General features: G+C 45.3%; 1 protein-coding gene across 3 annotated transcripts in view; it reads right to left on the bottom strand.

The window, feature by feature from the left end:
- tmem260 (transmembrane protein 260) overlaps positions 1 to 15,666 on the bottom strand; it is a 32,889-nt gene that overhangs the window by 14,965 nt on the left and 2,258 nt on the right. For 2 of the 3 annotated variants that reach the window (XM_050062821.1, XM_050062819.1), the window contains exons 2-7: positions 14,292 to 14,323; positions 12,588 to 12,739; positions 3,516 to 3,693; positions 3,290 to 3,403; positions 2,860 to 3,039; positions 2,529 to 2,569 (exon numbers count right to left, since the gene is read on the bottom strand). In XM_050062821.1, coding sequence (XP_049918778.1) covers positions 2,529 to 2,569; positions 2,860 to 3,039; positions 3,290 to 3,403; positions 3,516 to 3,693; positions 12,588 to 12,739; positions 14,292 to 14,323 — 697 coding nt within the window. Of the gene's footprint in view, positions 1 to 2,528; positions 2,570 to 2,859; positions 3,040 to 3,289; positions 3,404 to 3,515; positions 3,694 to 12,587; positions 12,740 to 14,291; positions 14,324 to 14,458; positions 14,558 to 15,666 lie in introns of those variants that run through there. The other variant, XM_050062820.1, reaches the window with a different exon arrangement.

The raw sequence follows: 15,666 nt of genomic DNA, 5'->3' as shown, positions 1-15,666 counted from the left end.
AATGACTGTGTCATCCACCCCCTGCTGCCCCATCCTCTCCTCACAGTGCCTGTCAGTCACAGAGCGCTTGCTCAGAGCAGAGAGATAGTTTCCTGCCTCTTCCTTAATACCCATCTCTATTTGACAGCTTATTGAGTCTCTATATCTCCCAATGTACACTATGTGTGAATGTGCTCACGAGCGTGTGTTTGTGGGTGTGTGTGTCAGCTTCTCCAGCGGGTTTACGTCTCCAGTGCGACATGCCTGTCATGTTCGCCTCTCTTCCCCATCTTGAAGGTGTGCTTGTCCATCAAGCAGCAGGGGTGATGGAAAGGGGTGGGTGCCTGGCAGAGGGGGGGCTGGTAGTGGGGGGTCTTAAGACGCACATGCACCCCCATCCCGTCAGCTGGAGAAAGATACCAGGAGTGGGATGACTGCGGTGGTGGTGGCAGTGGTGGTAGCGGGGAGCAGGGGAGGGGGATCGGGTGGAGGAGGTGGCGGGTGGAGGAGGTGGGGAGGGGGGGTTTGCTGGAGTGGAAAAATACAATTTCTCCAGCTCTATTGCAGTGTCTGTCATCACAGCTTGTCACGCTTAAACACCAGAGCTGAGTGATCATTTCAAACTGCTGGAGAAACAGAACACAGCGATTTGGCCCTCTAAGCAGGTTCAGTTCTGCTTTGATGGGAGAGAGTGGAATGGGAAGAACAAAAGCTGCTGGGGAGGAGAGAGACTGAGAGAGAGAGATGGGCTGCAGAAATGACTTTGGGCTCTGAGAACAGATTGGAGTGCCTCTGGTTAAACCTGTGTAAAACACCGCAACCGGCGCAAAAAGTGGTTGGGTCATTCATTTGTAGAACCACGTGTGCCCTCACTGTGCCTCAGATCAAATCAGTTTTCTCTATTGTTTGTTTTCTCACTCCATCTGAAGTGCTAACCACACTGAAAGCATCTGACCCACATTTGAAGTACACCTTTAGTTTGAGGCATTATGAGATATGTCAAACTGCTTTGACACCCCTACTCTCAATTTTGTAACATGAAATGAGGACCCAGCAACCAAAGGTGTTTTTTTCTGCAGCTGCAGTACCTGATGAGAAGGCTGGTACCAAGTAGCTTTACTAGTGTTCTACTGCCAACCAACTTACGCAGCAACATGCACCCAACACTTGCCCTCCTGCCCTATGTTTAAATTAATAGGGATATATGTTAAGCATATAAACTTGTGCCTGCCTACAGTCAAATAGCGACTTTTTCCCAAAATACTGTTGGTTCTGTGGTGCTGGAACTTCATATTACATTACTCAAATAGAAATGTAAAGAGATGTAGAGATAAGGTTTCTCTAATATACAAAATTTTTGCTTAAATTGCAACCTTTTACTAAAATGCTGATAGTTCTGTGGTGTTGGCATGTCAAATCTGATGCCTGCAGTGTGCCATAGGAGCATTAGTTGACATGTTTCAAATGAGGTGCACTGATTATCACATTCAGTGCATTTGGGCCTTAAGTAGGGAACAGAACACAAAGGTTGTAAAGACAACCAATAAGATAGTATAAGAATACTACGTGATTACTTTTCATGGGATGGTCGAATACTATTTCCGTAACTTTCTGTAACCATTGATCTGATTTTCACACCCACCTCATGCCATGAGCATTCCAGGAGAGGCTGTCTGAAGATGTGCACGGTCAAGGGCGTCCATACCAAGAATGACAACTATGACAGGATATTGTTTTAAAAGAATTGTTCTAACTTAAGTGGATGGTGGAGTCCACACTACAACTATAATGACAGCAGAGGAGAATGATATCGTTAGGATCGATTTTATGGTTCATTAAAAATAAACACTATCATTAACCATCTTCCTGGGCTGTAGAACAGCTGGAGCGCACAGCATGTTCTTGATGCCACTGTGTCGTTAGCGTGGATGCTCACATCGTTATTGTTATAGTAGTCTGAGTGGGCGGAAGTTTGCTGCAGAGATCAGCCTCTCATTGGGCGGAACGAGCCACCCGCTGAAGTCCCACCCTACCACCTCCGGTTGTGTAGCAGTTTTCAACCGTTTTCAACATGTCCTTTACTAACTTTTGCGGTGTTTGATCTTGCGGGGATGTAGCCATTTTTCTGCCATGGTTCGCGTCCTGTAGGCGATATTTTTGTGGGCGTGTTACACCAAAACCTGTTTCCCCCTGGCAATATTTTTGCAAGCGCACCGTTGCTGTGGCACTGCCCAGAACGATTGTGATTGGTTGAAAGAAGTACAAGCAGCCGGGGCGTTTTTTTCTCCAATCTCACAGTGAGAGTCGGCGCAGCCAGACCTTTCTTTTCTTGAGAAAGGTCTGGTGAGCGAGACTATTGTTATAGTAATTGTTCTTGGCGTGAATGACCCTTTATCCCCATTTTTAAACAGTGTCACTACCATCCCAGGAATCCTGTTCAATTTAATTCAAAATACATAATAAATGGCTGCATTTAGTATTTAAATCATGTGGACAATTTAGCAGAAAGACAAAAGACAAAAAGCTGAAAAAAGGCCAAGCAGACTCACTTTAGCATCAATGTCAGGTTGACAGAGCTCTCCGTCTTTGCCTGCAAACACAAAAAGAATACAATTAAAACCTGACACTCTGATGAAAGCAACTAGGTCGAAACATCAGCGTGTTTGTTTGACATGGCCAGAATAAACTGGTCAAATTGAGATTAGTCAGCTTTGTCCTGAATGTCTGTGTGCTACCTTTTTATCTTTGGGTGTAAAACGTTAGAACTAAAATGAAAACCACTGAAATACAAGATAAAAAAATGTCACCAGAGCAAATATACCAACAACTGGCACATGAGAAAAACCACTTAGAGTAGTGTGTTAGTTTAGCAGGAAGTACCAGACTGAAGGTGCCATATTCAGCCCTCAGCAGGTGGGTCAGCAGGCCTGACAGGGTGGTCTGATCCCCCCAGCTCCAGCGGGCTGTGTTCAAGTAGGAGGAGATGGGCAGGTAGATGTATGGCAGAAAGCCAGCGAGGAAACACACTCCCAGAGACACCAGGCCACGCAAAGACAGCTCCTGTCGGGATTGTTTGGAGAGTGATGCTCTCAGTTTTTTAATATCAATATGGAAGCAAAATTAAACGCATCCCAAGAAGCTCAATTTTGTTATTACACATGACTTGATTTTTAATATCGATATGGCAAGTGTCTGCAGTGTATATGGAATGGAAACAAGGCCTACTTTCCTTACTTGTCTTGGGGTTTCTTAAACACACATTTCAAATCTGTTCTATGTGAGCTTCTATAAATAAAACCCCAGAACTTACCCGGAGAGAGTAAAGATGGTGAAGGACCCAGGGAATGATGACCAGCACATAAAGCACCAGGGTGTGCTGGTTACAGAGCCCCAAACCGCAGCACAGCGCTCCCCAGTGTGCAATCTGACAAGGTCAAGCATTTCAGCACAGCACTGAGTCCAATTTGAAGTTATCTAAGGAATGATCAGAGGAAACTTAAAGACACAGGCCCCCGATGAGGGTCGCACTGAGTTACCTTCACTCTCTGGGTGGTGTTTTCAGCACAGTGGAAGCTGGCAGTCAAGAAGAAGAGCAGACCAGTGAAAAGATTGTTGAGGGTGAAGACCTCTGCCACCATGGACCACTGCCAGCTCAGCCTGGACACAGCAAACACGCCCCCAGCAAGTACTGCTCCGGGGCCGGGGCCTACCAACCTGATGGTGAGGGAGGAGAGGCCTTCATTATACACAACTTTAGAAAGACCTGGGACTTGCCACACACACCCAAGAATATCTTAGGTGTATTTTGAATCACGTACAGTACCTGGATCTAACAAAATTCAGTAATCAGACAGGCTAATATTTAAATACACCGATCCTAGCCTTACTTTTCGTTCACTTATTTTATTTGATCTAAGTTTTACTGAAGTGTCACAAAAAAGGGAGAACAACAAAGTCAGCAGCTTCACACGAAATTAAAATTTTGAAAGCCACAACTTCCCTCCAGACTAATTTGGGGACCCATTATAATCTTCCCTCGACCCGAGTTTGCTTCTCGGACAAGACCTTGAAAAACACCCAGTAAACTGGGCCATTCACATATCATGAGAACTCCCTCCCCGGCAGCCGGTTGATCTCGAGCAGACTGGCACAGAAACCACCGTGGTAGAGATAGCACTTTATCCTCAGCTTCTTAAATATAATGTGTGCACAAAAGTTTTTCCCCTTCCTCCTCTCCTGTACTGTCTCCATCTCCTTTGCGGTAATTGAAGCAAACTTGGGATAATCTGTCATACGCTAAGACCCACCACTTACTAAAATGAGAGACAGAGGGGGAGAGAGAGAGGCGACAAATGATGGGGAGAAGGGAAAGAAAAGAAAAATAGTGCAGAGAAGTGTGCGTTAAAGGGGTGAGACAGTGTGCGGGATAAAGGATGAAATATAGAAAAGGGAAGAAAAAAGTTCAAGAAGAGAGAGGGGAAAAAAGAGAAAGGAGAAAAAAAAAAGCAGCCCAGTCCCCGGCATGCTGGCTCTGAAATATGAGCAGGCTCGACAATTAGGGAAGTCAGGCAGTATGGCCCTTTCCGCCATTGTGTGGAGTGGCTTAGAGTCCTCATCAGCCTATCAGCTAACTGACAGGCAGAGAGCTGCTCTATTCAGCACCGCAGATACAAGCTGCAGGCCAAACGGCTGCCAGGTCCCTTATGACCCCACAATCCCTTGCCGGTGACAGCTTCAAGCTCCATAGCAAATTAGGCGCTCTCACATTACAATCGCAGAAGACAGATTCCATTAACGGTATCTGAAATTGAGTAGAGAGCAGGCCCGTTATCAGACCTGACTCATAAGCACCGCCATTAATCACAAGGCATGATACCATTTATACATTTCCAGCTCTCTGCCTGCCGCTGTGATAGTCAGCCACAAAAGGCCTGATGAGACTTAGGCTAGGGGAACAATGGAGCTTTCTGAGGAAAGCGCGGTAAATCAGGAAAAAAAGGAGAGGGAGAGCGAGAGCAGGGTAGAAAAAAAACTCTTGCTTGCTGACTACTTCCCCTTTTTTTCTTGGGCTTTCTCTCTCCTTCTCTCCACTATTTTTCCTCTGTGTTCACTGTAAGGCGAGCTTGGTGAATGAGTGTGTGTGTGTGTGTGTGTGTGTGTGTGTGTGTGTGTGTGTGTGTGTGTGTGTGTGTGTGTGTGTGTGTGTGTGTGTGTGCACTNACCGCTCCAGGAATTAGTTGTAACTTGAAGGAAGGATGAAGGAGGATGGGGTGGAGGGGGGCAGATGGGGACTTTTGTTGAGGTGCAGAGACCCCCCGCACCCATAATTTTACCTCCCTGCATGACAATTAACCCATAGCTCATACACCTAGCAGGGGGGCTGATTTCGGGGCAGCACTGGGTGCAGAGCAGTCATGGGGGTCCACGGACGAGGTTATTACACCGAGTGTGTCCCTGCTTCTGAAGCCTCGCCTGATAGTCAGGCAGCACTCGTCACATATTCAGAGAGACACACACAAACATGCACACACACACATTCCTGTTCTTCAACTTCTTTATTCTCCCCGAGTGCCTGACAAATCTCTCTGTTAGAGCTTGTCAGTCCGTAAGAGCCCAGTGATGTGTGTACAGTGCGGGCTGTAAATGACCTGTCTGTCTGCGCAGGACCACCTGGGTCCCAGTCAGCCTCTCAAGCCTCTCCACAGCTCATTCTCCGGGCTGGCTGCTCCCAGGGCGTGCAGATAAAGCAGGACACATTCTGACACCAGTGTGGCCGTGTTCCCTGTTATCATGACTCAATGCGGTGCAGGGATGCTGCTGTGCTGAAATGTTGTGGCTCAGTGACAATGGCCTGGTTGAGACGTGGCAGGAGAATAACACGGCTGACAACGAGACTATTTTACCCTGCACTGATCCACCCTGCCAAAATGTCTGTGTCATCACTTGGGTAATTAACTGAATGACAAATATTATGCATGAAGTCTGGAATGAAGCACTAACTTGGTAATAATGTACATGGATAGAAAGAAAATTACCAATAATTCATCTTTTATTTATTTTTTATTTTTTTGCTAAAAATCACACATAAGGAATGAAAATGGTGAAATAGAAAAAAAATAGAAAATATTTAGTATAAAACTGTCCTGAAGACAGGTTAAACAAAAAGATCAAAGGTAAATAAAAACTAATGAATGACAATGATACAACAGGCTCTGGTAAGCGATGCCCCCTTCAAGGACACAACAAAAGCTCAGTATAATCACTTTGAAGTGTCAAAATGGGACCTGCCTCATTTACTCCCTCAGTTCTACAGTACGGGCCAGAGACGTGCCAGCACCAGTCGTCTGTGCTAAATAACAGCACACAAAAAAGCCTACACCAGCACTCTGCGCTGAATGAGGCTTCACAATGGAGCTGGCCAAGGGAGCCACTGTCGCACACCACCCCAGGGAACAGACAATACCACAGCTGTGCCATCGCGGATCAGCGCTGCACTGTTCTCTAACCGAGTGGTGGTTTGGGGAAGCAGCGCTGGAAAAGAATCACACATTCCTGAAGAGGGTAGAGAGCCCGAGAGAGGAGGTGGCCTGCTCGGGCTGAGGCGGAGGTTTCCAGCTGGCCCTCGCTGACACCCCAGGGCTCTCCTCTGGCCAGGACACCAGGCAGGGTACTTAGTAGCTATTATATGACAGTGGTAAGTGTCTGATGCACTGCATAGAAATTTCAAAGCCAAGCAGCGACTGATGTAAAAATATAGGCTTTGAAATGATACAATATGTATATGTGTCAGGAAAACAAATGCTATTTAAAACACCAAAAAGTATTTTAAGGTCAGCCAGTGTATGGACTCATGTTATCATTTTTAAAAATGTGTTTTTTTCTAACCAACACACACATCTAGTTACATTTACTTGACAAACAGAGTGCTTGTTAGCGTGTGAATGTATCATGACTGCATCCGAAATCACATAATTTGCACTACATACCCCATGTGTATAATATCATTCAATGTACTTTTGTGTACCTAAAAAAAAGCATGCATCTTTGCAGACACAGAGAGCTGTAATTTCCATGTCACTTCATCAGAGCCTTCTTGCCGGGTGGAGACACGTAACCATGGTAACATGTGCCAACCTCAGCTCTACCAGTAATTGAAACATAATTTTAAAACTATATTATTATACCAAGTGAAATGACATCTTACACTTCTTACATACTTACACTTAAATTGGGTCTTTGTTGACATTACAGAGCTGTCTTGGTCATTGTCCATTATGAACGTTGTCCACTAGTGCATTGCATTGTGGGATAATTACTCCAGCGTAGTGTCAGTGTTATATTATAATATTTCATCAGAAATAGTAAGCAATTCACATACTGTTGGTTTCAGAGATAATAAAAAATTCCACATACTGTTTTAGCCTACTACTGATTTTAGAGACAGCTAATATCTTCTGTGGCTATGTAGGAGCTTTCCAATGTTAAAAATGACATCATCTGGGTTCTTTTGGTTTGGGATTTTTAGCAGAAAGCCTGTTTTGCAAACTGGGGCACAGACATGAAAAGATACGGACGCTTACCAGGCTGGGAGAGTTTAATGAAAGATGCTACTGAGTTGCATTATAGGAAATGTGGGATCCAGTGTTATAGGTGCTTGACACTAAATGACAGGATATTTTTGGCCTCTGCTGCTTTGATTTTGACTCTTCTTATTCAAAATTCATCTCTTGTAAGTCTCCTAACTTTATGGAAGTGCAAGACTAAATCACTGGAGTTCTCCTTTAAATAAATGATTTCAAGTAAACTGTAATTAAAGACTAACATCTAACACGTTATCAGTGTTTTAATTGTGAAGAGCATGACAGTATCACATCATTAATTGCACTGACATGAATTTGCCATATCATGATACTTATTGATATCATCATCACTGATATCATGATATTGATTTCAGCCATACAACCCAGCTGTTTTAAAGACATATTATTGACATAATTAAATTCTATTTTAAACTAAATACCCAGTAAATGCTTCTACTTATTTGTTTTTGATGTGAAATTATGTTACAAAAGAACCAACAGTCATCACCAAAATTTCACATTATTAATGTTGAGGTAAAAATAATACATGTTATTTCATTCCTTCAGTATTGCTCAGCCCTAATCCTTTTTTATAGCTGACTTTCAAAACAGTATATTGGAATCTGGGATGCCACAGCCTAATTTCCAACCAGTCACCAAACCAGGCACTTCCCTGTCTTCCCTGCCTCATTCCGGTGTATGAAGAGGAGGCTGTCTGCTCGAACAGAGAGGAGGGTAAATAAGGGTCCCGGTGCTGCCGCTCAGACACCCCTCCTCCAGGAGAGCGCTCCAGTGCTCCGAGTGCGTGTAAAATTAATCACCACAATTCTGCTCAAACAATGCAGCCACTGACATGACAATTTCTTCCAGAATGCCATCTTAATCTCCACCCAACACACAAAAATTACAGGAAGAGGAGAAAAAAAAAACAATTTACAAAAACCCTATGTTTATGCAATTCACTGAATGCCATTTTTATTGCTGCCTTTTCCAACAAAGTCATTAGGCACACACCAGTGATACATAAATGTTGCTGTATAGATTCCATTAACTAATTCTGGGTGAATTGTAATTGCCGAGTCTGATCCGTCTCCGTGCCTGGTGCCTTAATAAGACTGCCTGTGGTGGGTGAGGAATGTAATATTGACGTCCGAGGCAGACACAATCTCGGGCCCACGGGCAAAAGGAATATTAAACTGGTACTGTATTCTGCTGTCTATCTAGCCCTCCTCCCTCCTCCTCTCTATCCCCATCCCATAGCCAGTAATGAGGAAATAACATCTTCATTAGACATCTGTTTAACTGTATTAGAGGATGAGTCCTGGGGGAACCATTGGTCATGCTGAGGATGGGGGGAGTAAAGGAGGTCTGTTGGACTACAATATGACGGATGAGATACTGCAGAAATGGAACAAAAGGTCTAGAGATTGAGGCCTTTTAAACAGACAAACCTAAAATTGTCCTCTGCATTTTCAGAGGAAACTAGGAATGGGTGTATTCTCTATAGCCACTTGGAATGAAGATTTTATCCGACCATAGCAGATGTGAGACAGAGGGGCAGCTTTGCCACCTGCAGGGAGACGTGAGTACATTATCCAACAAAACAACTCTATTCAACTGTTAACGAGCCACCGCAACTCACACTCACAACAAAACTATGCAAATAGCTGCAAAACACGATCCCCACACACACTGCTCCTGACATGACCCTGACAAGACACACGCAACCCCACCCCTGTGGAAAAACAACCCACCTGAGTGAGGAGGGAAGGCGCCATCAGGACCATATGGTGAAGGCCCTTATAAGGAGCTGGGGACGCAGCACAAGGCAGGGGGATGGCACCACGCCCATTCTCAGGTCCACTGAGGTATCAGCTGTGCCACATGGGCCAGTTCTTGGCGGGGGAGCCTCTCGCAGGTGTGCATTTTGTTTCGAGGGCCGCCAGGGAAAGGGGAGGCCGGGCACGTTTGCTGCACTTCAACAGCCCTGTTATGTAATCATGTGATCAAACCAAAAAAGTGCTGATGACTGAGTGTTGCGAGGTTGTTTTTCTGCTCTGATGGCTGTCAGCACGCTAACGTGTCTGCTCCTGGTTTCTCAGGATAAGCTCAGGAATGGAGAGAGATTCCTCCCAGGTAGCAGAGATTCAGAGCAGCTTTAGCAGATAAACTGTGAAACGAGAGAGCACAGAATACCGAGCTGTCTGGATTATCCTGCTATGAAGGGTGCATTCCTCTAGAGACTCAGGGCTGAGGAGGCCTTTAGCATTCCACAGGCAAAATGTTTCTTTCTGTGAACCTCCGAGTGCAATCGATAGTAATTATCATTACGTCCACCATCCTCAAAGGCTTGTCAGGGCATGGTGTGAAAACATAACAAGACATGCAATTTGGCCATCAAACCATATGATCAAGCCAAGAGAACTGTAATTGACAAATCAAAGGGAGGCTAAGTGCTACATTTAAACTTATGCAAGAGAGAGAAGTGGCTTCCAAGCCTATCAACTTACATTCCCCCACATTAAACACGGCAATCTGGCCGACTAATTTAAATTGATACATCAAAGGCTTGCCATGTTGGGTATACTCCAGATGAATTTCAAGGTCTTACAATTTACTATTTGAGAGAAACTGCCTTCAAGTACCCGTATTAACTTCAATACATTTTGCCATCTGAAAATAATCACACAAAGTGATGATTTGTTTGGGGAGGGGGAAAGTCTACTTCTCAGCTGATGCAAACCCAAAAATAAGAAGTAGTGAAAAACTTTATAAGGGCCTCAAAGGAACAAAAACAACAAAATGCATCTCAGAAGTTAATTATGTTGGGAGAAGACACAGCAAACTGGCGTCTCTGCAAGGACAGAGCAGGTATGAACGGGTGTCAACTGGTCAGTTTTGGCATTTCATCTGAGGGAAAGGCCTGGCCAGAGAATCCCTGCAGGGATGTGGCATGACATCTATGCCAGTCGTCTTAGTATGGTCAAAGCACCCAACGCCCTCCGTGCCAGAACCGAGATGGAGGTCTTGACCATCCGGAAACACCCCCCGCCCCCACCCTTCACCCTCTTCATCTTTTGCCCTCTCTGGTAACCCCTCACCAGGCAGAGTCTGCCAGCTGATTCACAGCCACAAGCTCATCCCAAACTAGGCCCTGAGCAGATAATGACTAAAACCTTTTATGCTTATTTTTCAAATTGAAAGCATAGATTATATGTTCATACTTAAGAGCTTATATGGTGTGACTGTGTGCTCTGGCTGGAGTCCTCACTACCCATCATCCCTTGTTGGGGAGTGGGTGGGGTTGGAGGTCCTCATAATGACTTTTCACTTGACCATAATCCAAAATTGGATCTAAATCCCCAGAGATTACAAACAGGGCTACAGTTAACATGCACACACTGTGAGCCAAATATCACCCAGACTGCATGGATATTTTCTGGCCCCAAAATAACTGTCTGCAAATGTCTGGCCAAGAACAGAGTCCAATCCTCCAATTGACTGGTAACTCATCAAATGTATTAAGACTAGGGGGGCAGTACGGTTACAAAGCCAGAAAGCCCCAAAAAAGAAGCAGTGTTTCCTTCTCTTTCTTGCTGTCCTCTCCTTATTCTTTTCCTGTCCTGTCCTGGGAAGATTGGTTGAAACTGGCAAGTTCTGATTCACCTCTGAGAAGCAGTAAGGCGAGGCAGGGTGTAAGACTGATGCAGTCTGGGCTTAGGGCCAGTCCCCTGAGTAGCACTTCCTCCCAAGCCCCTGCCCTTCTGCAGCAGGGCTGACCCTGTACCCTGACCTACTCCAGACCACCTGCCACCTAGCACACGCTGGCCAAGCACACAGGAAGTAGGCCCAGTGCTGAGCACCTGGGAACACACAAAACTCCATTTTCACCTGCTTTTCCCCCCTACTATCACTGGGTCCCTCACAGCCTGCCAAGGTGTACAGCAGGAAGAAATTACATCATATTCAACAATTCCTATTCTGGATGAGTAAATTAGAAGTATATGACATGCTTGGAAATGCCCCAGTATGCACAAACAGTGACAAAAAGGAAAAATGTCGACACTAAGCTGCCACCAACAATGCAATGTGGAAAATTACTAAGATCAGCAAAAGGGTGATGTAAGGTAGTGCGGCCAACCACAGGAGATAAACACACACACAAAGAGGGAAGGGGTAAAATACTCCTTACATGATAGGGTCAGCAGCAGGCGAAACTGCAGGGTGGTAGATGGCAATGCAGAGACCGTAAACTGTGCTCATGACTGAGCGTGGGGAGAGATGGTTGAAGAGAGGGGAGAGGGAGGAGCAGAGTTAGTGATCCTGTTCCTCTCAGACCCAGGAGGCAAGAAGGGGGGAGATAAGAAATCGTGCCATGTCAGGATTGAGAGCATGCTGGGCAGTGGGGGGGCAGGAGAACAGGGACGTCAGGGTGGGGGTTGGAGGGCGCGATAATTGTGATATACATACACACACACGCACGCTCACAACGGGTGGCTGATGGGTAAACAGGCAGGGCAGGGCGGTGGGAGGGAGGAGTGCGGCTGGGCTCTGCTCCTGAATACTGAACAGAGGATCAGGGACGACACTGCCAGTCTGTCAGGACCCAAAAATACCACTCTCTGTTCCAGACAGCATCAAGATGCAAAACATCAGTGAGGGAATGTTTGAAGACCCCCTCCACTCAAAAAACGTCTTCTTTTCATTGTTACTTCCCTCAGATGTTTGACTTTTGCTGTACAGATTGATGCATATGTATAGTTTGTTACTAAATGGCTGCTGTCAGATTCCTTGGCTGAAGGGGGGAGGCTTCTATGTGATTTCCTGAAATCTCAGTTTGACAAGTGCAATTTTGTGACCTAACATTATCAGAGAGCTGCACCACTTAAAATGCTCTGTCTGGACATTATTTTCAGTTTAGCACATTCTTTAACGTAAGAGCACAGTAATCACAGAGCACAGGAACGACACAAATATGACAACAAATTATGGAAAATGACATAGTGAACTTATATTTCATGTGCCTACCTGCAGACAGTAATGCAGAGGGCACCGCACGCTGCAGCCCCCAGCAGGCTACTCATCAGATTGACACTGTGGGCTGGGGAGAGTGAGGGCAGGAGACACATAGCCAGGTGAGCTAGTAGGGTAAAAACAGGGTATCCTGGAGGATGGGCCACCTAAGAATAAAATGAAGTGTGAAATCAAAATCCAGAGACGCAATGACAAATAAAGTCACAGCTTCAAGAGAGCAGCAAAGTAATGCCTCATTCAAGATGTGCTTTTGTGGATGGCAAGTTAACAGTTGTGCTTATTTGGATAAGAGGCATGAAAAGGACACAAGATGCAGAATGAGAATATAGGACGAGACCACAGTGAAGCAGTAAGGATGTTATTTTTACTAGGCCCCCTTCTGACTAAATGGGAAATCTCGTTACTCTTTTGCCCACAGTAGGCGCCAGTAGTGGTGTGCTTTAGAGCTGCAGTAATGAAGAAGCAAGACACATCCCGCCTGGCCTGACCGCAAACTGACTCTGCTATGATACCAGAGCCCTCCTCTCCCTCTCCTCCACCCTCTTCTCACTTCTTTTCCTCTGGCCTCTTCCCAAGGACAGTGCAGCTCCCCGGAGCCCGTGGTAGAGCACGTGGTGCTCGCCAGTCCCAGCCCCCAAACCACCTCCGAGCCGCAGTCATTCTCGCCTGGGGGATCTCGGCAATCACAGCAATTAGCCGCTAAGTCTCCTCCACCCAGATAAGGGCTCAGTCATTAAACACAGACTCATTCCCTGGCACTGATAACACGAGCTATGCAGGCAGTGAGAAGGGGCAGCTCTTCAAATGAGCACAGAGCTGAGGTGAGAGTGTGGATACCTCACCAGTCACCTCAGACACTGCAAATGCTCCTTGGTTACATTCAAACATAGAGACAACTCCACCCAAATCAGAGGGACAGGTCGCCAATAGAGCATGTAGGTCAGGAGAAGTCAAGGAGCAGTAAGAGAGGACGTGATGTAGAGAATATAATAAAGAAAAGCAACTCAGCAGACAGCTTAAGTGTTAGTGTCAGGTAGCTCCACCAAAATGAGCATCAGCTCAGAGCATGTGGAGACAGAACTGTGTGGCCAACAGGAGTGGACAGATATGCAGCAAAAGGACAGCTGGGGGACGAAGGCCACAGGGAGCACAGGGAGGCAGAACTCTGGAACTCTGGGGATCAAAAGGGGGGGCCAGCAGCCTGGGGCCCAGGGACGGTCTGCGAGGCCCTGGGGAGGCCTGAAAGGCAGACAGGCAGGCCACACGGACTGCAGCACTAACGGCAGGATTACTGGCATAGTGACACCGACACAGCCTCCCTAAAAGGATCACAGCGGCGTAATAAACTTTATTAAATAATAAAACTTATTATAACTGTTAACCCGATTTAGTTCATTCTTCGCGGCTTACACACACACACAAAAAAGAGGGGTGGATATAATAAGCCTTATACCGTACATAAGGCAAAGCCTACAAAAGCCATCGCCTTACCATTGACTTTAATTGGATTTGAAAAACGGGTTGCAAATTATAGCATTCTCTACTTGCAACTTAGTAAAATAAGTGTATAGAAAAGAAGGGGAAAAACCTGTGGACTGAAAGTAAATTAATCTGCTTTCTGCCCATGCTTAATTAAACTTCCTTAATGCTTATAAGAGTTAATGAGTGAATTGATTAAACAATACAGCTAATACTTACCCCCAGCTCACAAGCAGTGGTGATCAGCTCTCCTGTGGAAGAGAATAGGGGAGGAAATTAATGTAAACCCAATAATTATTATTAAGAGACAAGTCTGCTCCCAAAGTTTTCCCAAATCAAATACTTGCACTGGGGTTTTGCATTAATTTGCCAGGATCAAAACCTACAAATCTTCCCAGTGTGACATTTCCTAAGCGGCACGCTCATTCTCTTCATCTCTCGCTTCTCCCCTGATGCCTCCCTACCCGTCTCCAGCACATACACACAGTCATAAACACACACACAAGCCATTAGACTCCCTCTCCAATGCTCTGTCACACAAAGACACACACATATGCTGATCTGAGAATAATGCTTCCAGTCCCATCCTCCCCATGCATCAGGGTCCTTTCCCTTCCTCTTTTTTTTTCCCCCTGCCGCTCTACGTGCCTCTCTCCTGCTCCCACACTCCCAGTGCCTCAATGTCTCGTTTAGTCCGTTGGGCACAAACAGAAAGGCAACGTTGGTGACAGTCACAGAATGAGGTAAGCTGTAAAAATAAGAGCCGGTTGCACAATTTTTTGACAAGCTCTGTGTGAGGCGCAGCACAAAGTGAAAAGAAAACCCCTAAAAGCTATTTGAGGAAGCTTTAATGTATCTGGGCACAAACCCATTTGTGCCAGAATACACCCAGAGCGTTTCAAATTATACTGATTTCTCACCCAATGTTTGCATCTCCCACTCATGAAAATTGAAATTTGGTTCAGATTAAATGACATTGATAAATGTTTAGGTTCAAGACAGCTCCCTCTACTGGTACTAGAAGGGTAGTCATCTCCTCTGTCAATACAGCCAAAAAAACAGTGGCCTTGTTTCCTGCATCAGTACTGACGGGAGTGTTAGTCTGTTACTGTACCAGTATAAAAGCTAGAAATAAGCCTAATAAGTTAATACACATAGCCTAGGAAACAAATGACATCAAAAAGGTTTTTAAATTAGTTTTTTTAACTAGACGCTAAAAACAGCAACAGAGTTGAGGTGGTTATTTTCAAACTGTGCATTTAAATAAACATTTGAAGAGCAAGGACATGGACCCCGATGCAGCATCAACCATTATAGAACGGCTGAGTTTCAGATGGCATTGGCTGCATCACTTATTTTGCAACCTTACCGATACAGTGAATTATTATGCCTAAATTCCTGCCACATGAGGAGCCCTAACTCTTATCACTCTAATGGACCATGAAGTCAGAACTCCTCCACCTGCACAGCTTAAATGTTTCACAGCTCCATTTCACCTGGCATGAGCCGCCAGCTACCTGCCATCATTTTACATCACACTTTCTCATCCCTCATCGGTTTCTCAATTTCACTTATTTTCCCTCAGTAGTGGCAC

Source organism: Epinephelus moara, chromosome 14 (genome assembly GCF_006386435.1).
Source record: "Epinephelus moara isolate mb chromosome 14, YSFRI_EMoa_1.0, whole genome shotgun sequence".
Classification (NCBI taxonomy): Eukaryota; Metazoa; Chordata; class Actinopteri; order Perciformes; family Serranidae; genus Epinephelus; species Epinephelus moara.
The sequence above is the reverse complement of the archived record's forward strand: the minus strand, read 5'-3'. Positions and strand labels throughout refer to the sequence as shown.